We start from the raw sequence: 23,204 nt of genomic DNA, 5'->3' as shown, positions 1-23,204 counted from the left end.
TTAAGAGTGTATTTTTTAAAAAGTTAACCAGTTCCAATTCATTTCAAATGTTTATATGGTAAAATTGTCCTTACAGAGTTAATTCAGTGCTTATGTTCCAGTCTGGCCTTCTAAAAATGGTTTGTGTCATTCCTATTACAGAGAGCATTGTGATTGTGAAATTGACATTCATAAATTAAATGTTGGATGCCATCATGCAGAACCAACTCTGGCCAGATGCTGGAGCTGGAACTCTGTGCGTCATGCAGGTAACAGTTGACTGCATTTGAAATCAAATATATTATAACGACAAAAATGTATTGCACTGAGTACATATGACTTATCCTTTGATATAAAATGTGACGTCAATTGCTTTATTATTTTCATCGTTTGGTCTTGGTGTTTGAAGAATACAAGGTAAAACCAACTCTTTGATTGCACAACTCTTTAATGAAATCTACACTCTACAAAAAGTTGTTTTGGCATGCATAGAATAACTCAATTAAGACAAACTTGAAATCACACAAATAAGATACAAGATACAATCCACTCTCTCTCTCTCTCACACACACACACACACACACACACACATTCTCAGAGAGTGAATTAAGATCAAAGACGCTCATCTGACTGTTAACTAAACTCACAACATTTAAATACAGGACAAAACTACACAAAGTATGCTTACAGTAGGCTACTCTGCTGTGTTGACTCATAATTGCATCAGCACTAGCATTCATGCAAGGACAATGTGCAAAAAAGGGCAGTTTAATGTTTTCTTTATGGCAAATCTTTCTCAACTTTTTCAAAAATATGTCCACACATACAGTAGTGCATAGGTCCGATGTATTGTACAATAAATAGCAAATGATCGATAGCAAAGATTTTCCAGCATTTCCCAGTACATTGATATATAAAATAAAATCTTTGTGATAATCTAATATATCATAGGCTACTGTAAAACAGCCAGAGTCGTTTAAAGGGAAACTATACACACTCATCTCTATATACTTTACAAATATTAATAAATAGCTTAAATATGAAACAGCAATGTTATTGCACCCTACTGTCACAAAGTAGGTGTGAGATGCCAGTAAATGAAAGTATACTGGATATTTTGATGCTTATTAACTCTAATTATTTATTTTTTTTGAAAGGTTGCTCGCGGGGCGTTTTTTGCATGGGGTTAAAAACCCGTTTCACAAATATATATCAGAGATCACAGTATTAGTGAGGCATCCTCTCATTGCCACTGTTATTCTAACCTTTATTACACCAGGAGAAGAAGCACATTGAGATTAAGAATCTCTTTTACAAGAGCGTCCTGTTGGCTTCTGGGCTTCATGGAGGGTTACAGTGCAGTTCTTTCATTTGTGCTTTGAGGTCTGAGGTCATATTCCGGAAGTTCCTCTTGTGAGGCTGCTCCCTTTTCCTCCTGATCTTTCCTCTCCTCTTCATCTCCTCCATCCTCATCTTCCTATGTCAGAGCACAGGAGATCCAGTTTTTGATGTGGTTTGTCCACCTTTCCTCTAGCGAGACATCATTCGCACGAATTCTGAAAGAAGAAAGACCAGAAAGTGGTTTAATTTAACACACACACACACACACACACACACAATAATTTTGTGTTGTCATGTTTTATGGGGACTAAAAATGTCCCCACAAGGCCAAGGATTTCGAATATTGCCATCTTTGTGGGACATTTTATCCTCATAACATAGGGTTTACCAGGCCACACACACAAATATCCATAAATATATTAAAATGAAAATACAGTTTTATAGTTCATTCTACTCTTATAGTTCAAGTTTAATTTGTAACCCTCACAAAGGTTATGTTGTTAACAATAATATTTCTCCCCCTTTGAACTTGGCATGTCTATTTATTTAGTACAAACTGTGGATTATTATTATTATTATTATGTTGCCTTGTGGTATTTTTACATTTGGCATTGTTTCCCCTTGCTGTCTGTGACCCAGTTTTGAGTCGTAACCCACCGTTCGGGAACCACTGCTCTATAAACTCTTGCTTTACAAAAAAAAAAGAAATGTACTACTGACCTCGAATGAGTCAAATTTAGCCCGAGCTCAAAATACAGCAAGAGGACGTTGAACTGTCACACCTCCAGTCATCAACAGGAGTAACAGCGCTAGCTATTTTTATCCTTCCCGTTTTCATGCTCTTTTTGCGCGTGGTTAATCTGAGAGGTGAAATAATCCCGTGGTTAAGAGATAATCTGGTTGACAGCTCTACTACTGTCACTTTACCGCCTTCACCGTGATGAGATTCACTAGCACTGTTTGACACAGCGGCTCACAGCAACAGGCGCCAAAAGAAATAATAATAGATCCAAAAATAGGGATCATTTGTCTCAGGCCTATCTTTTGCATTGCATTTTTCCCTGAAGTCCACTTATGTTAGTCAAGGTTTCTTCAATCTTCCACGGTCTGGTTAGTTTGGGCTGTGAACGTAAGAGTATCTATGTATTTTTTATTCTTAAAGCACAAGAATGCTTGCTACTTTAGGTTGATCAACTTTGAAAACAAAAAGAGAACAAATTTGGGATTTACCCTGGAATTGTGATTTATTATAATCACATTTCACTGCAGAAACACTGAGGGAACGTGAATCGAATCTTTTTTGGGTTATAGCGGACAGATCATTTTTCTCCCAGGCCGCATAAACTGATTCAATCAAGCTGTTGCGCAGCAGTATAGACACTGCAGCAGTGAAATTAGCATTACTGATTAGCAGCGCAAAATCAACACAAGGTTGCTCACCTTCGAAGTCGACGTGCCCGTCTCCGTTTAAATCGATGTCCCGCAGAATGTCCTCTAGATCTCGGTGACCCACCTGAGGGAAAGAGGATCAATAAAGCGATGAAAAGAGAATTGGAGGAGAGCTAAGAGCTTTCAGATGGTTCAGCATAGTAAATAACAGCACCTGCTGGCCCAGCAGTTTCTTCATGGCCTCTCTGAGTTCTGCTGTACTGATCTGACCGTCTCCGTTAGTGTCAAACTGAGAGAAGGAGAACAAAACAAGACTGTTCTCTAACATGTCTGGACCCAAATCATCCTGCTTTGAATGGCAAATTTACAGTGTTTTACAAAAGAAAGCAGGAAGTCTACACAGAAACGGTACGTTATTTGTTATTTGCTAATGTTATTTCTTCATTTTCCCCTTGTTTTTAATTTTCTGCCATTTTATTTGTGAGCTATTTTCATTTTGTGTGGCGCCTTCACCTTATGGCTGCACTATTCATTGAAATAAAACCAAAATCATCACAAAGGCTGCGATTTAATGAAATATACATAGTATGCGCTACATGTTTCAGTTTGAGGCGCGACACTGTGTTCTTGCACGTGGGCATTATTAATGCCATACAGATATATACACAAAATGCTGGCCAAATTGTGTTGCACAGCAAACCTGGGATGTTTTTAAAATTGCATTTTAAATCAGAAAAATCAGAAAAATCGCAATTTGATTTTTACAGTTGTAATGTAAAAATTTTTTTTTATATTATCATTATATTTTTCTTATATATATTATATATTTATATATGTGAAGAGTTCAGATGCAAAAGCCTCTAAGTGCCATCTGAAATTTTCTTCTAGAATGATCATTTTTATCAAGCTTGAATATTTAAGTTCAGTAATTTCACTTAAATGACAATAAATAGGTCATTTTCATTGGCATTTAAGTAAAATTACTGAATTTAAATATAGACGAGAAAATTTCAGATGGCACTTAGAGGCTTTTGCATCTGAACTCTTCATATATACTTAATATATAAATAATAATATAAAATATATTATCATATTATTTTTCTTATATAGGCTACTTAATATATAAATATTAATATAGAATTTTTTTATTGTATAGTGAAATATTACAATAGTAATTGTAAATGATATAGTAAAAAATATTATATAGTAACAAATATAGTAATAGTAAATTATATTTTATATAATAATAATAATCATAATTTATTATTATTGTTTTATAATTGCTATAAAATAATAACAACAACTACAACAACAACAATAAGAATATTTATTATTTTATAGACATACTGATATAAAATCACTAAATGTTGGTCAGTTGTGCAGCCCTACAAACAAGCACAGCAAACCTGGAATTTTATCAGAAAAAAAGCAATTTGATTTTTACAGTTGTAATGTAAAATAAAATAATTATTATCATATTTTTCTTAAATACTCCATTTTATGTGCAGTGAATTATTATATTAGTAATATTTCTTATTTATTTTTTATTTAGTATGTTTTATATTTTTATATAATAAATAATAATTATTATTTATTATACAAATTATTATACAGCCCTACAAACAAGCACAGCAAAGCTGGAATGTTTTTTTTTAAATCACCATCACAATTTTTATAAGAAAAATCACAAATTTGATTATTTTTCCAAATCGTGCAGCCCTGCCTCACTCACCTCTTTGAAAGCGTCTCTCAATTCCTTTACTCCGATCATATCCGCCGTCTCAGCCAGAAGTTTGGGGCCCATCAACTCCACAAAGTCTTCAAAATCCACATGCCCCCCCACTATAAGACCAGAGGACACAGAACTTAGTGAGCTTCCTATGTAGGCAGCATCAAACAGAGCCATGTATGTTCAAGAACACCTACGGTTCATGTTGATCTGCTGGCTCAGTTCGATGAGCTCCATCTCAGTGGGCATGTATCCCATGGTTCTCATGCAGTTCCCCAGGTCTTTGCAGCCAATGAAGCCGTCTTTGTCTTTATCAAACTCTTTGAAGGCTTCCCGTAGCTCTGTGAAGATGGAAAGCAGGTCAGGAAAAAAAAAAAGAGGACAGTTGAGAGGGAGTCGGAGATGATGAAAAGAGAATATTTTATAGTACGCACTTCCCTCATGCAAAACAATTTTGAAGACAATTGCAAAGCACTTACAAAGCACAACAATGTATCTATGAATGACCAAAACACTTTGCAAACCCTCTCTACTCGAAAAGAAATAAAAGCTAAAATGGAACAATTGACACATTGTATGCTGCGAAATTTCATTGCGAGAATTTTCACACATTAGAATGCCAGAAATGACATGATCAAAACACTCTAGTTCAGTTTAGTTTAATATCAATCAACCTAATAACTGCATGTTTACTATTAATGGCTTCTATTTATAATGCATTTGCAGGGAACAGAGGGTGAGATAATCTTTGTCCTATTATTAAAATGCTTTATGAAAGACGCTAATGGAATTAAAGGTTGGAATGTTGAATACTCAAAAACTTGAGTTTTCAAGGCAGCAAAATATCAGTGTTTTAGGTAATCTAGACAACTGTCCTTTTTACTAGTGTAAAAGCAAAGTACACACACACAATTTATTCCTGTGATGTCAAAGCTGGATTTTCAGCATCATTACTCCAGTCTTCAGTGTCACATGATCCTGCAGAAATCATCCTAATATGCTGATGTTCAAGAAACATTTCTGATTATTAGCAATGAGCTAGAACTTACCATCCATTTCCTCTGGTCTCAGCTCTCTGTTCTGCAACAAAATAAACAAAGTAATCAACAACAATCCACACAAATGTGCGCAGTTTTGTTCCATTGATGGCATCAGCTGCATCCTTCTCCCACTGTGAAGAATCCAGTCATTTAATTCAACGCACCATTTCCTGCTAGAGAGAAGCAGCAACTCATTACAGCATTAGGATCACAATGGCACATGTAAACTAATACACCCAACCTTTTCATGGTTTCCCTTAGTCTCTAAGGGAATTTACGTCTGATTTTTTAATTCGATCTTCCCATTTGGATTAAGTAATCTGGAACGGCACATATAAACTCAGGATTGATCTCTCATAATCAGCTTAAGCAGTTAGTTTTTATTTGATCCCCGCATTCCCTGTTCCACACATCTCCTCGAACACAAGCGCACACACAGGGCTCACCTCCAAACACTCTCTGACACCCTCCTGCAGAGGAACTCAATCACGTGACCAATAAACGCAGATCCCTGCGATTCATATACATAAACACGCACGCAGCAACGCTTCTTCATGACGGTCTGCAAAATGTCTTCATTTGAAAAAAGAAACAGCCTCGTGTACCTCAAAATTCTATCAGTGCTTACCATATTTTGCACATGTATATATTCAAAAACTATATATATTAATATTGTTCAGAATTCTCTGTGCGTGTGTGTGTGTGTGTGTGTGTGTGTGTGTGTGTATGTGTGTGTGTGTGTGTGTGTGTGTGTGTGTGTGTGTGTGTGTGTGTGTGTGTGTGTGTGTGTGTGTGTGTGTGTGTGTGTGTGAATTTATACATGTATAGAGACATTAACCACTCAAATGGGTTCAGTTCAGTGAAGGAATTGTCATATTGATTCAAAACAGTAACTCATTTTTTTAACTATTCATTAAAAGAACCGGCTCATAAGAATCATTTGTTCAGAAATCAGACACTGTTTTAGTCAATTCAGAACCAGCTCCTATTCACTCTTTCAGGAATCAGACTAATTTGGTTGTGCTATATGTTTTTGATTCACGGAAAAGAACCGGCTCATAAGAGTCACTAGTTTGGGAATCAGATTGGTCGCTCTATATATGTCTGATTCATTAAAATAACCGTCTCATCAGAGTCATTCATTCAGCAATTACACTACATTGGTTGAGCTGTAATATTGTCATAAGTGTCATTAATTTGTGAATCAGACTGCAATGAGTCAATAGAGACAATTCTTGCCATTATTCGGCGGTACACAGTCATGACATTCAATACAGGCTATGTGATATTGTATCATATTCAATACATACTTCGAACTCACATTCACAACTCGGGTAAAACAGGATTTATTTTGCTGTATTACTTAAGATTCATCAGAGCGGAAGCACAGCTGCATTTATAATGTGCTTTCCCCCCATCCTTTTGCCTTCATTAGTCCACTTTAACTACAAATAATCTCTCAGTGAGCTCATAAAAGCTGTTTACATAAATAAATTACACATTAACTGGCAAAATGCTGTTTAAACTAGATAATATAGCATGTCACATCACAGAAAAAGGGATGTCAAATACCCATTTACAGAGATGATCTCTGTATTTTTTGACCATTTTTATGGATACTATTTCCGAGTACAGATTACATTTCTGAAATATGTTTTAAATGTATTGCATGATCTCTGGAATGCTTGATTCTGGTAGTTCCTACTAAACTGTATATACAAACTTTGTCAATTTGTATATTTAAACTATTAACGTGTATTATTTTCATTTATTTGATAGCGTAAAGTCAGCCAGTCGATATTGCAAAATAAACTCTTTCAGGATAATACAACTTTATTTAGTATATAATATTCAATGCATATAGTGTGTTTTCTGAATTCGAATGCAAACTTGTTTTGCATGATCATATGTGTAGATGTGCATGTCCAGACTTACGTACAGCCTTCCGGCTCTCAGCGAAGCCCTTGCGGAGGAAGATGCAGGCAGGCCCGAGCACATTGTGCATGTATGTTGAGTTCTGAGCCAAGGCCGCGAGGGCCTCTCCAGATGTCACCCCTTCCTCACATGACTTCACTGCTTTGTAGCTGCGCTTCCGGTCCTGAGGGCAGCCATCACGTCCCAACGGCCCCGGACAAGTAAGTGAAGAGGGAACGTGGTGTAAAGACACAATTAGAAACTACAAGGTTGTCTGTCTGACACAATGGATGGACGGGTCAGTCAGTCAATTCAGTCAGCCGTCAGGTCAAGCGACTGATTGAAAATTAATTGAAACTTTTTTAGTATCTTTCCGTGAGCAGAGCTCTATCTTCAGACTGTGCGCTTAATGTGATTTACCCAACTGGATCAGCATATTGCTTTCAGGGTCTCCTGGGAAGTTCCTATTTATGAGATTATGGTCCTTGTTTACGAGATTAGAGATGGAATACTGAAACTGATTCTCTTGACAGTTTCATAATTCACTTTCTCTCTAATCAGTGTCTTATGGATTTTAGCACTCCTGTGCTGCTACAGAGGATGATGGGAAATGCATTTTATGAAAAAAAGAAAAAAATAATGTCCGCACTCTGAAGTTACAGCACCATACTATGTATATTTATTTATGAACAGTGCAACGTTTAGATCGATCAGGTCTTCATCAGGCACGTGCACCTGGTGCCTCATCTCGGTGTGGGCCGAACATGCAGTCCAAAGAAAACTTGTCGACTCTTAACATTATGTTGTTTTTTTTAACAACACAAGCAGCAGAACTCTGACGCAATGTTAGCGCACATAAACATTTAACCCTCCCACTGGTGTTTTGACGAAAACAGAGGGACCCGCCCATAGACCCTCCCCTTGAAGTAATCAGGACAGAAGCAGTCGACAGTGGACAAAAGAGACGAGTTAAAACACCAGGTGTAAACGGGAATGAGTCTCCCTAGTCTACCTGCTCGACCAAAACGCATCATCTGTGGCCCTGTTTACCCCTGGTATTAAAGGCAGGGTAGGTGATTTGATCCAGAATTTTTTTTTGTTATACTGGTTGAAGGTCTCTACGCATCCTGAAAGCAATCACTAAGTTAAGTGGTCTAAATGTATTTATGTGTATATATATCATCTGCGGAAGGTGTAGGGCCATAAAATGTTCGTCCAATCCTTGCATTAGGTCCGAATGCAACGATCTGATGTCCTACCTGCCTGTCAACGCATGTATTTTCTTCCCAGACATCACAAATCATCAGCGTGTTTCATGCTATGCAGCGTTAGACAGACGTTAGTCACCGAGCGCCACAACCGAAACAGCAGTCGCCTTTTACAGTTCCTCCTCAACCAAAACAATGAGCTTATGCTGCGTTCACGCCATAACTACTGTAATATGGAAGAGATGGAAATCTGTGATGTTATACTCAGAGCGGTTTGTGACTCGAATTTATTCATTTCAATGTCAACACTATCAACGGCAAAGTTTATCTGCGGCAGTCAGGTGGAACAGGTCAGTGCTCTTTAAGTTATGTTCATTATTATTGTAATGTTATGTGCTTTGAGACATGAGGTAGTTTAACGCCGTCTCTAATGACGCTTTTATTTGCTCCCTGCTGTTTGCGTTCATGTGTTTTGAAGGAGGCGTGGCTTTGAAAATGCTCTGAAGAGAGGGTGGGATCTTATGCTTAAAGCTAGCTTGCTATTGCTAGCCTCTACTAATTGCCCATCCTACCTTTAAGATGCGTCGATTGGATCACAAGTAGACGTTTTCACGGCTTGATAAATATAAGCAGCACGGCACAAAGCTTTATATGCTTGTCGTCTCCTAGTTAGGACCCGAAATAGATAAATATTAAGTCTGCTTTTTAAAATAAAGAAAAGAAGCGATGGAAGGATGATGGTTAGTATGTGCCAAGAGCGGGAAACTCTATATTTGTGCAGTGTGCGCATGTCAGAAGATCAATTCCAATTTGAGGCTTGTGACATATAAACGCACATCAACACGATCATTTTATTTAGCATTCATGTAAATACTATGTTCAGATTCATCGAACATAATGATTTCATTCAAAAACAAATATGGTAAACCATCTTTTTTATTCTAATCGCAAGCATCAGACAACAGAACAGACAACTGAATCTATATATTCAGAGGCCAGAGATATCGGGTAGCAACATCCCAGATCCGAGTTTGCATGAAATGTACCATTAGGGATATGGTTGTTTGACGGGAACATTGTTCCATGCGAGACCAAGAAAGGCTGTTTATCCAGGAACATGTCCTATTTGGGTAAATCACATTGTGCCAGACTTTGCCCTCTATTCTCTCTTCCCTTTCAGCAACTGACAGAACCTTTAAGATCAGATATCATTCAAACTGAATAATTCGTCCACTTTCATACTCGCGGCACACAGCTGCAATGCCATGCCATTTGATTGCTGCCATAAAAAAAATGATCACACTAAGCTTAAGGTATTTTAAAAACAAATCCAAGTGGTTCTCGCCAAATGAAACTCACTGATCACGAGTGTTTCGATCATTGATGGGTGAAGATGTGGACTAACCGACATCATTATATGAGAGTAGATTCTCAAAAAACCAAGTATGTTTTGAGAATGTATAATTGCTCATGTTTAGTGGAGGGCTAATCAGGATAAGAATGAAACCAGTCAGCCAGCACATTATAATGACCAATTAGCCGACAGGCAGGAGAGGTGAAGAGCATGCGGAATATAACTCACAAACACACAAAGAGCATCTCCCCAATTACTGACAGACCCACGGGTTAATTATAGAGAAGACCGACGTCATCTAAGAGCTAATCATTAGCTAATCAACAGCTCTAATATTGCCCACAACTCATTGTGCTTTTTTTGAAGAGGATTTGGTTTAGAACTACAAACACAAATAAAAAGTGTTCAAAAATTACAAACGTGGTGGATGTTGGAGGCTGAGTAGAGAGGTTTAGGTAAAGGGGTTTGAGTGATCAGTAATAAATACTACCTGACGAAAAATATTTAATTAATCTGCAACAACATTGTGAACTTTTATAAAGATACGTTTAGTCATTAACTATTAAATGCATCATTATGCAAAACACATGAGGACAGTATTCAGATCAACGTGCTACTTCTTTTCTGTCCAGTACGGTAAGAAGAAGTGTTCAGTAGTGTAAATTAAATTAACTGAAAAGCGGGGTGGTAACTTAAAACTATTAAAAACATTTTTGTTATTTGAAATAAAATAAACTATAAGCTAAAGCTAAAATAAAATATAAATATTAGATGAAAAACTTAAACTAAAAAAACTTTGAAGTATTACCTTGACAACCAACTGAAATAAGTTTATAAAGCACTAAAATGTAAATAAAAAACTAAAACTGAAATTAAAAAAATTAATTAACCTAAATAGTAATATTTAAATTTAAAAAACAGTAAAATTACTCAAATGTACCATTAAAATAAAAACTGAAATATATACAGATAAAAGCTCATTCAAAATATTAATAAAAACTATAGTATATAAATAATACTAAAATAACACTGGTTTACGGTGACAAGATGCAAATTATGACGTGGCACAGTAGCATGTCCCAAAACTTGCCTACTCTTCTGGTACACACTCAAAAGTATGTACTTTTTCTTCACAAGGTAAGAGTACATACTTTTAGGGCATAGTATAGGTATAGGCGAATTGGGCGCAACAATTATAGGGCCCTATTTTAACAATCTGAAACGCAAGTAACTGTGTGGGCGGATCTCGGGATAAATGACTCTTGCGCCCGATGCAAATCTAAAATAGGTTGGTCTGAAGTGCCTACATTACTCATAGGTGTGGTTTGGGCATAACGTGAAATAAACCAATCAGAGCGTCATCTCACTTTCCCTTTAAAAGCAGGCGTGCTTGTTCCATGGCGGATTGCTATTATAACGGCGGAGAGAAGTGACATTGTATGGGGATGGGAGAAACCCATCCAAATTAGCTTCGGTTAAACAGGCGTATAATAATTTGGGTAAATGTGTAACCTAGATTTATGCCTATTTTTTCACATCTTCATGGACACGAGTGCATATTTTTCCTTGTAATTATGTATGTTTTGCAAAAATGGGAACTGCTGCCTGTGTCTGTGCAGATGAGAGAAGCAAAGTGTATGCGCGTTGTGCACACGCTACATTATGGCCAAGCATGCGCCCTTAAAATAGCATCTGAACGCACCACTGAAAACGCGCCACTGACTTCAGACTAGGTTTTTCCTGGAATTGTTTTCTGAAACTGCAAAATAGCACCAGGGAACGTTTGCGCCGGAACACGCCTCCTCTTTTCACTGAACCGCCCCCGGGAGCGCAAGTTCATTCCCTAATTTACCTATGTGCGTCTGTGGAAGGAAAAGTCCGCTGTGCGTCGGGTGCAAAATAGGAATGATACATGCGTCGGTGTACAAAGTCAGTTGCGCTCGGTGCAAGATAGGGCCCAAAATCTTTCAGCAAAATATAACAACTTGCTATGCCTCTGAAACGACTTTCCTTTCAGATGATGTCATGAATCCCTGATTTTTTCAACTCCTCCCCTCCAGCCACATGACTCGCTCACTTTTTACGACCCAATCAATTCCTAACTGAGAAAAGCCTCACTTTTTCTCACTTAATATCCTGTTTTACTTGCAAATACAGATTACAGTAAAGTGGGTTTTTACGTTGACATCAAACTGATTTTATTAACAACGTTTTTTTCTCCTTTAGATCTAATTTCTATTCATTAGATCTCTTCCTGCTATCCTGTCCTACCACATGCGGCTAAAGTAATCTGCATGTGACTGCTGGGCAAGATTGAGGTATACACGCACAAACAGTCTCATTTGGCCTCATATACTAAAGATCTTTTCATGAAGCTTTTGACACTACTGGTCAAGCTTTTTTAAATGTTCCCACTCTAATGTGGTTGCATGATGCATGCACATATATGTCTGTGCAAACATGAGAGTTGCATCTCCCCTCTATTTGCACATGACCTTCACACTCCATCTGTTGCCAAGGCTGTAAGGTGCCAGCTTGTATATTCTTCCGAAGAAACTTGTGCCATTGGGCTCTTAGCAGGTGCCAGCACCTAATATCTCATGCTAATCCTTGATTGTGCACATTCCAAGTTATCTAGAGATGATTGAGAAGAACTTCTGAAACCTTTAAGAACAGCACCTTCAGACATCATTGTCAAGAACTTTAGGGTATAATATCATTAAACGCAGTTATATTGCTGGTACATTAAAGGGATAGTTCCCCCCAAAATTTAAATTCGGTCATTAATTATTCACCCTCGTGTCATTCCAAACCCTTAAGTCTTTCTTTCATCTTCAGAACACAAATGAAAATCTTTTTGATGAAATCTGAGAGCTTTCTGTCCCTCTATTGACAGCTTCACAACTGACACTTTGACGCTTTAAAAAGTTCAGAAACGAATCCATATGAATCGAGCGGTTTATTCCAAATATTTCTGAAGAGACTTGATCGCTTTATATGATGAATGGATTGAATTTAGGCTTTTATTCACATATAAACTTTCATCAACTTACAACTCGCAATCTTACGCAGCCGGTTTGAGCTTCAGCAAGAACCAATGAGGTTCATTCTCGTGTTACGCAGCACGTTTGAGCTTCTGCAAGAACCAATGAGGTTCATTCTCTTGTTACGCAGCACGTTTGAGCTTCTGCAAGAACCAATGAGGTTCATTCTCGTTTTATGCAGCTGGTTTGAGTTTCAGCAAGAACCAATGAGGTTCATTCTCGTGTTACGCAGCTGGTTTGAGTTTCAGCAAGAACCAATGAGGTTCATTCTTGTGTTACGCAGCTGGTTTGAGCTTCAGCAAGAACCAATGAGGTTCATTCTCATGTTACGCAGCACGTTTGAGTTTCAGCAAGAACGAATGAGGTTCATTCTCGTGTTACGCAGCACGTTTGAGCTTCAGCAAGAACCAATGAGGTTCATTCTCATGTTACGCAGCACGTTTGAGCTTCAGCAAGAACCAATGAAGTTAATTCTCGTGTTACGCAGCACGTTTGAGCTTCAGCAAGAACCAATGAGGTTCATTCTCGTGTTACGCAGCACGTTTGAGCTTCAGCAAGAACCAATGAGGTTAATTCTCATGTTACGCAGCACGTTTGAGCATCAGCAAGAACCAATGAGGTTAATTCTCATGTTACGCAGCACGTTTGAGCTTCTGCAAGAACCAATGAGGTTCATTCTTGTGTTACGCAGCTGGTTTGAGTTTCAGCAAGAACCAATGAGGTTCATTCTTGTGTTACGCAGCTGGTTTGAGCTTCAGCAAGAACCAATGAGGTTCATTCTCTTGTTACGCAGCACGTTTGAGCTTCTGCAAGAACCAATGAGGTTCATTCTCGTTTTATGCAGCTGGTTTGAGTTTCAGCAAGAACCAATGAGGTTCATTCTCGTGTTACGCAGCCCGTTTGAGCTTCAGCAAGAACCAATGAGGTTCATTCTTGTGTTACGCAGCTGGTTTGAGTTTCAGCAAGAACCAATGAGGTTCATTCTCGTGTTACGCAGCACGTTTGAGTTTCAGCAAGAACCAATGAGGTTCATTCTCGTGTTACGCAGCACGTTTGAGTTTCAGCAAGAACCAATGAGGTTCATTCTCATGTTACGCAGCACGTTTGAGCTTCAGCAAGAACCAATGAGGTTCATTCTTGTGTTACGCAGCTGGTTTGAGCTTCAGCAAGAACCAATGAGGTTCATTCTCTTGTTACGCAGCACGTTTGAGCTTCTGCAAGAACCAATGAGGTTCATTCTCGTTTTATGCAGCTGGTTTGAGTTTCAGCAAGAACCAATGAGGTTCATTCTCGTGTTACGCAGCCCGTTTGAGCTTCAGCAAGAACCAATGAGGTTCATTCTTGTGTTACGCAGCTGGTTTGAGTTTCAGCAAGAACCAATGAGGTTCATTCTCGTGTTACGCAGCACGTTTGAGTTTCAGCAAGAACCAATGAGGTTCATTCTCGTGTTACGCAGCACGTTTGAGTTTCAGCAAGAACCAATGAGGTTCATTCTCATGTTACGCAGCACGTTTGAGCTTCAGCAAGAACCAATGAGGTTCATTCTCATGTTACGCAGCACGTTTGAGTTTCAGCAAGAACCAATGAGGTTCATTCTCGTGTTACGCAGCACGTTTGAGTTTCAGCAAGAACCAATGAGGTTCATTCTCATGTTACGCAGCACGTTTGAGCTTCTGCAAGAACCAATGAGGTTCATTCTTGTGTTACGCAGCTGGTTTGAGCTTCAGCAAGAACCAATGAGGTTCATTCTCTTGTTACGCAGCACGTTTGAGCTTCTGCAAGAACCAATGAGGTTCATTCTCGTTTTATGCAGCTGGTTTGAGTTTCAGCAAGAACCAATGAGGTTCATTCTCGTGTTACGCAGCCCGTTTGAGCTTCAGCAAGAACCAATGAGGTTCATTCTTGTGTTACGCAGCTGGTTTGAGTTTCAGCAAGAACCAATGAGGTTCATTCTCGTGTTACGCAGCACGTTTGAGTTTCAGCAAGAACCAATGAGGTTCATTCTCGTGTTACGCAGCACGTTTGAGTTTCAGCAAGAACCAATGAGGTTCATTCTCATGTTACGCAGCACGTTTGAGCTTCAGCAAGAACCAATGAGGTTCATTCTCATGTTACGCAGCACGTTTGAGTTTCAGCAAGAACCAATGAGGTTCATTCTCATGTTACGCAGCACGTTTGAGCTTCAGCAAGAACCAATGAGGTTCATTCTCGTGTTACGCAGCACGTTTGAGCTTCAGCAAGAACCAATGAGGTTAATTCTCATGTTACGCAGCACGTTTGAGCATCAGCAAGAACCAATGAGGTTAATTCTCATGTTACGCAGCACGTTTGAGCTTCTGCAAGAACCAATGAGGTTCATTCTTGTGTTACGCAGCTGGTTTGAGTTTCAGCAAGAACCAATGAGGTTCATTCTTGTGTTACGCAGCTGGTTTGAGCTTCAGCAAGAACCAATGAGGTTCATTCTCATGTTACGCAGCACGTTTGAGTTTCAGCAAGAACGAATGAGGTTCATTCTCGTGTTACGCAGCACGTTTGAGCTTCAGCAAGAACCAATGAGGTTCATTCTCATGTTACGCAGCACGTTTGAGCTTCAGCAAGAACCAATGAAGTTAATTCTCGTGTTACGCAGCACGTTTGAGCTTCTACAAGAACCAATGACGGTCTTACGGGTTTGGAACATGAGGGTGAGTAATTAATGACAGAATTTTCATTTTGGGTGAGCTATCCCTTTAAGGCAGCGTGATCTAGCATATCATTAAACATATTAATTCATGAACATGTCCAGCAACTTCCAAGGTCAAAAGCGGCAACCAAACATCCAACATTCTGATGCAGGACAAGTTTTTTTCATAGTAATGTTTTTGCTACTCCAGATTGGTTTATTAGGTTTTCTAGTTCTCTTTAGCATGCAAAAACTCAATAAATTCATCAATTACAAGTTCAGTCAGTCCAGATTCTGTTTCATTGAGAATTACCATAATATTACTGTATACAGCTACGCTCAGTGGAATTCAGAGTATGACTATTAAACTCATCTTTGACAGTCCATGCAACACAGTCCAGGTCTGGGTCGAGTCCGTAGCCCACACACACACACACACACACACACACACTCTCAGCTATCAGAAAGAGTATCTTACCTTCTTTGAGAAATTCTTAAGCGGCGATTTAACACAGTTTCCCATAGTAAAGTCCCTTCTGTTAATTTTGCGCGCTTGAGAGTCAAAGCGCCAACATGCGCGCGTGTGCATGCATCCACATGTCTCCATGCATGGATTACAGATGGTGAGATGAGGTCTGTAGGCTTATCTTCTAGGAAAGATGGATTTTAGGGGAAGGATGTAGATGATCCAGGGGTGGCGATGCTGGACGTCAAGGTGAAGTGGATGGAGGGATCAGGAAAAGGAGACATGTGTCTCAGTGTGAAGGGATGCTCAGAAGAGAAAAGCCAAGATTGCTTGTTCACTTGCTTGCAATCTCACTCTCTCTCTCTCTCTCTCTCTCTCTCTCTCCCTTTCACCCTCCCTTCTTTTTCCCCACTCTCTCTTCCCCTCATTTCCCTCCCTCTTTCTCTCTCTCCCTCTCCCTCACTCTCAGCTGCTCAGTTTTAAAACCGTCCATCCAAACAAGGCGAAAAGAGACAAAGAGGCTCGCATGGACGAGCGTATCACCTTCCCCCAAGCAAGATGCTGAAGACACTAATACAAAAACACACACACTCGCGAGCGAACACAGTCGATTACACACATACGGATGTTGGGCTACAGAGCTAAAAATACACACACTTGTAGTCGTGCCGCCCAGCTAAGAGTGGCAGTGTTCAGATCAAAGACCGGACGTCAAAACACAAAAGCCGCATGTGAAAAGTTGAGGTTGGCACCAGACACGGATGCGCTAAGGCTGCCAAAATGCAGAGCACCAGCCGAAGGCCACTGCAGGTTATTAGGGGACAACAGGAAGCCCTTCCCAGAATTCACCTGCTGAGCTGGCACTCGCCTACTTAACCCAATGGTTTCCTGTTTAGGCCACTCTCGCCTCACAATCTCTCTGTGTTAATAGGAAACAGGAAAAATTACCCCCCCAAAAAAATCGTTAACCTTAAATGATGCTCCTAGACAGCAGTGAGATTAATATTAATCTCCATTTATCCATCTAATATTATTAAATATTTTAGGTGGATTATTTATGTATATACAAAATTATATATTTGTGATATTCTAATATTATAGTAAATTGCAAAGTAAATTGATATCTAATATTGGCCAATATATTGATTATTGGCTTCAAATGGTGAGTATTTATCAGTTATCTGTATCACACAGAATGTGCATAGCCAATCAAAAAAGATAGCGATGTTTATTTGGACATCTTGCATGCATTGTTTTATGCAAATTAAGTGACAGCATAAACAAGCCCACCATTGCAACACAAACATCTCATTTGTTTTTTTTTAATCTGTATGCCTTATTATAATTCTCTTCTCAGCAGTGTCTTTTGGTCGGGCATGTGATTGGCTTTAAATTAAATTAATCTGGTATCTGAGTTTATTATAAATGACACTCATAATAGTTGAAGATGTACACATTCAGTTTTTATAGAATCATATTTTTATTTAAGGGAAATGTATAAATGCAAGAGCGTTAAAACAAAGCCATTTATTTCAGTTTTTCAAAAGGAATTTGAGGTAATTTTGGAATCTACATTTTTTAAAAGACCCCGATAAATATGAAAAATTATGTTTTCCTTAATTATTTTGTTCATTTTCATTTTTATTTTTGTGTAGTGCCTTGTTGTAATTGGCTGCATTCAAAATTGCATACTTCCCTACTATATAGTAGGCGGAAAACAGTATTCGAACCGAATTCGCAGTACTCATAAAACAGTAGCCAAAAAGTACCCGGATGACCTACTATTTGTGCATACGATGGACACTTTACTATCCCATGAGGCCACGGGAGAGGATTTATGAATGGCGGAGAAGCATCTGATGCTGGTAGGTCACATGATAATGACAACATGGCAGATGTATTATGTCCAAATAAAAATTATACTACACACATTCATACTATATAGAACATACTTAGCAGTCGTGAAGTAATTACTTATTCAAAATAAGTACCTAAGCATACTCGCGTATGCGATTTTGGATGCAGCCATCATGTTTTCAGTAATAAAAAACGTTCTTCTTCATCATGTGATTATTTGATTATTCACTGCTGTTGTGATCACTACTGCCCCCTTTCTGTAGGCTGTAATAGCGCAACATTAATTGTGTCATGCGACACTGATTTTTGTAATAAGTTGCAATCTATAATGTTTGATCTCGAAATAATGATTATTATACTATGCAGTGATATTTTTTATGCATTTTGTATATGGTTAAACTGTATGGTGCGTGGTTAATGAATAAAGACGCAAGTGAAATGTTTAGCGAATTTTAAGTTAGTAAATGTGTAAAAATACATTTACAGAGAAACATCCGTTCAATAACTCCTGAGCTATGAAAAAGACCCCTGGATCTATCAATATCTTCGTTGTAAGCCCATTTAACCTTCCTGATTAATTCTCAGCTGATCTATTTGGTTTACTCATGTATGGCTTATCTCTCGCTCTCTTTCTCTCTCTGTCGGTGAGGATGATTCATCTAGTTGAAGCCAGCCTCTTCACCGGAGGCTCATTGTGAACTTCAGAACACATCAGAAATCAGAGCCAGGCGCCGTCCACTCTCATAACGTCAACTCCGCAAGAGAGAACGCACCAGCAGCGCAGAAACACACTTGCACACATGCACACACACTCGCACATATCCATACATGCTCAGGCCGGCTCTTGAACTGTCGTAATCGCATAACTGTGCATGAATGTATGCATAAATCATCCGCACATGGTCATTTAAGTCGTCTTTCCACTACTGTAATGCTTACAGGAGTATGTCAAGGTTAAATAAACAGATATGATTTAGTGCTCTGGGTTCGCCACAACCTGTTTAGCTGGTGTTACTGTACACTATGTGTACAATATTTCAGTGACATCAATCACACTTTTTTTATGGAGAGCTGCTTTGCATTCATTAAACAATAATCACAGTTACAGTGTGGCAATCTTACTGATAAAATCAACTTGGGCTTTTCAGAAAATGTTCAGTCTTCTATAGACCCCTAAATTTTGTGATAAAACAACACTGTTGTGGTGTTTAATATGATTTGGTTCATTTAAAATATGTCTTTGCTCACAATGTCTTGGCTGTCATAATTCAATTTTAATGGTGGGTTAAACTGAATAAAAACACCTCAAGGAGGATTAAGGTGGGATTAAGTGTTTATTTATAGTTACACACACTATATGTATATATATATATGTGTGTAACTAAATAAACACTGCACTGGAACATCATTCCCACCTTAATCCTCCTTGAGATGTTTTTATGTTAGATGTATGATAATTGGCTAATGAACTTCATTTTTGTTTCAGAAACTGGTGTAGTGTCTCAAATGCACACATTTCAGTGATATACACTGCAAAAAACATCCCATTTTCCTGTACAAATGTAATAAAGCAAAGCAAAGCAAAAAAAAAAATATATATATATATATATATACTGCCCCATTGGCAGATATTCTTTCCTTGTTTTAAGCAAAAAGCTAAATTTTTCAGATTTTTTTCAGAAAACAAGACTAATCGTATATAATATATTCTCAAGTATGTATCTTGATTTGATAATGATTAGATATTTGTATTGGAAACCAATACAAAATACCAAGTTAATTAATCATTGTTTTGCAGTGTTAGGAACATTTTCCGCATGGTTTAGAATACAGTGCTATGCATAAGTTTAGGCAACCATGCTAAAGTTGACTAAAAAGAGGAATAAAAAATCATATTTTGCAAATTTAACTTAATGCCTTATTTTAAAAAATTAGGAAAAATCCAACCTTTAAGGACACCAATTTTCTTTGTGAATGAATAATGTATCGTAAATAAATAAATGTTCTTCCTTAAAAAACAGGGTGCATAAGTTTGGGCACCACTATGTTAAATTCCCATAGAGGCAGGCAGATTTTTATTTTTAAGTATTTTTTTTTTTTTTTTTTTTAGGATACTATGCATCCTGATAAAGTTCCCTTGGCCTTTGGAATTAAAATAGCCCCACATCATCACATAGCCTTCACCATACCTAGAGATTGGCATGGAGTACTTTCCATAAGATCATCTCTCAATGCAAATCAAACTAGCTATTAGGCTAACTGAAATAAAACCATGCCAATCTCTAGGTATGGTGAAGGCTATGTGATGATGTGGGGCTATTTTAATTCCAAAGGCCAAGGGAACTTTATCAGGATGCATAGTATCCTAAAAAAAAAAAAAAAAAAATACTTAAAAATAAAAATCTGCCTGCCTCTATGGGAATTTAACATAGTGGTGCCCAAACTTATGCACCCTGTTTTTTAAGGAAGAACATTTATTTATTTACGATACATTATTCATTCACAAAGAAAATTGGTGTCCTTAAAGGTTGGATTTTTCCTAATTTTTTAAAATAAGGCATTAAGTTAAATTTGCAAAATATGATTTTTTATTCCTCTTTTTAGTCAACTTTAGCATGGTTGCCTAAACTTATGCATAGCACTGTATATTGCAATGCTGTCAACTTCTTATGATTAATAACTTGCATTTGTGTTGTTCCTCATTTGTTGCTTTGGATAAAAGTGTCTGCTCAATGAATAAATGTTAAATGTACTATGCTGTCGAATGACATACAAAAAATGCATTTTTTCCGTGACCTTAGTGTTGCTGGCGTCACGCTCTCGCATTTGAGCTCCAGGAACTCGAGCGTTTGAGCCACACATGCACAAAACGGATCATTCTGACAGCAACGTTCATAAGCACTTCTTCATTTTAACGAAGACGTGAGGTCATGGATAATCCTGTTGGACACGGCGACGGGCTGCCAGAGAGACAGGAAGATGAGCAGAGAGATTCGTGTTCATCTTTCAAACATAGATCAAAGAAACATCTCTGACCTTGGGAATATTTGCAAGAAAATATAAACTTGGAAAAAAAGATGAAAATCATGAATATACTCATAACTAGATTTTCATATTGTCTGAAGAAATCTGCTGGAAAGTCTTGAATTATTCGCTTTAATACACATTTTATGTCGGTTTCTCAAAAGGGAGCTGGATTTACGCGCAGAACTAGATATTTCTCTTGAAATATTCATTCACCTTCTTTTAAGAGCATCAAAAATGTAGCAGCTCTTCAGAAGTGTTGTTCTTTTCACCCATCCGAACGCTTCGTTAGCTCTGGTTTCACTCTGTCTTTCTCTCCGCTCGACCCTTCACACTCACCTGCCGTACCAGTGTCAATGCTCGCCTCGGGTAACCTGCAACGTGTCGGGTGGCCCAATGTTTTGGTGCTATGAAGACTTGTGCTAAAAACAAATAGATGTTCTAAATAAATGTTTTATGAACGCACATTCCCTTACCACAGGAAAGAAAAATCCCAAATGGGATTTTTTTAATATTGCAAGAATTTCACATAGTGAGCAATGAGACTAAATAGAGAGCAAATTGAGACTTTTGGTTCTGTCATCATTTGCTCAATGTAACGTCTTTCCAAACTCATAGAACACAAAAGGAGACATTTAGCAAAATGTCTCTGCTCTTTCCCATTCAATGTCAGTGAATGGGGACAAAAAGTATGACAAAAGCACCATAAAATGACCTTTTCCAAGTCTTTTGTGCATTAGGTTTGGTGTAAAATGACAATACACTTGAGAATCAATGACATGTGATGTCAAGCCTACCATGATTTGAGTGTAATAGCACACAAGTCACACAAACTACTTTTAAATAGTGTCATTTTTGGCCCTCATTCAGATTGAGGAGTTTCAGATGAGATCTGAGAATATTTTCCAAATTCAAATGATATGAGCTGCTATCCAAATCCAAATATTCAATATACCCATAGTGTATTTTGACAATTGCACAATTTGTCTATTTTCGGTGTGTCAAGAACATCAAAATCGAGTTAAAAATAAATGAATCAAGCTGTACATCAGCAATGATGTGTTTTGTGAGCGGCAAAACATGACGACAGAAAGTGACAATTCTACAGTAGCAGTCTGTGGAAGCTGAAATTGTCAGACTTGAGAGACTTGAGATTTTAAACAAAACTATAAACATGTTCTTGCAATTGCGCGTTATAAAATGCTAATTACTTATAAACTTGCGTACATGCAATTGTGAGAGCAATAGGTTCAAATATTAATACAAACTGACTGTTGGGCTGATACATATGCCCTTTATTAACGGAATATGTGAATATTATATTGATCTATTGTTTACATCAAATTTATGCTTTAATACTGTATCGTTGCAGGTTTCATCAGTCCAGTCTCTCCATTTAATGACTTACAACCAAGTCTTTGACGATGGTATTCTAGAAAAATGAATTGGGATTCTGACATCCAAAGGCACAAGACATGTTTCCCTTATTCCATGGATCTAGCATGTTTTCTTCCACTTGTTATCTGCTGTTGTTGCCACCACAATGCGCATGCAGATGCAGTGACGTAACTGTGAAATCTACTCCCAAATTGGCTATAGGACCATTAAGATTTTGTGCATTTCATTTTTTTTTTTTTTTTTTTTTTTTTTTACATTTTATGTTTTTCTATCATAATTTTATTAAAAATATATTTTAATTTAAATAATTGTATGACTTTCTTTTTCTTCTTCTGATTTTCTGGTGAAATGTGACCTGAACATCGTGACGATCACCTTTTTTATTTTTCCTGAGGTGAGAACTGAACGAAATCTCCTGAGCAATGAAAGATCAAGATATGAGCAATAACATGTTCCTAGAGTGTGCCAGGGAAGGTATTTCAAGGTCTATTCTCTCTCACTCTCGACTACACAGACTGAGAATGGCTTAGAAATTTTGCATTTCCTCCCCTGCAATCCATGGGCTAATAAAAAACACACACTGGCTTCTATAAATAGCACAGACTATGAGATTGTATGGGAGACAGAAATGACGTGGAATTTACGACACAGCTTGAATCGCTTTCACATTTCTTTCTAAGCCTGGTTCTTTCAACTATCCCTCCGTTTGCCTTCCGCCCCCCCTCTTGTTCTGTATCTCTCCCCCCCGCCTCAGACCCTTGCAAGGTCGGTGTGACCCAAGTGGGATGGAGAGGGAGGG

General features: G+C 38.0%; 1 protein-coding gene across 2 annotated transcripts in view; it reads right to left on the bottom strand.

The window, feature by feature from the left end:
- Positions 1-412: 412 nt before the first annotated feature.
- cabp1b (calcium binding protein 1b) overlaps positions 413-23,204 on the bottom strand; it is a 30,302-nt gene continuing 7,510 nt past the window's right edge. Inside the window, exons 1-8 of one of the 2 annotated variants that reach the window (XM_084400875.1) lie at positions 16,139-16,611; positions 7,418-7,576; positions 5,488-5,518; positions 4,636-4,779; positions 4,442-4,551; positions 2,924-2,998; positions 2,761-2,833; positions 413-1,535 (exon numbers count right to left, since the gene is read on the bottom strand). In XM_084400875.1, coding sequence (XP_084257001.1) covers positions 1,510-1,535; positions 2,761-2,833; positions 2,924-2,998; positions 4,442-4,551; positions 4,636-4,779; positions 5,488-5,518; positions 7,418-7,576; positions 16,139-16,267 — 747 coding nt within the window. In that variant the 5' untranslated portion in view covers positions 16,268-16,611 and the 3' untranslated portion in view covers positions 413-1,509. Of the gene's footprint in view, positions 1,536-2,760; positions 2,834-2,923; positions 2,999-4,441; positions 4,552-4,635; positions 4,780-5,487; positions 5,519-7,417; positions 7,577-16,138; positions 16,612-23,204 lie in introns of those variants that run through there. The other variant, XM_084400874.1, reaches the window with a different exon arrangement.

The sequence above is a fragment of the Rutilus rutilus genome, assembly GCF_951802725.1.
Source record: "Rutilus rutilus genome assembly, chromosome: 25".
NCBI lineage: Eukaryota > Metazoa > Chordata > Actinopteri > Cypriniformes > Leuciscidae > Rutilus > Rutilus rutilus.
The sequence above is the reverse complement of the archived record's forward strand: the minus strand, read 5'-3'. Positions and strand labels throughout refer to the sequence as shown.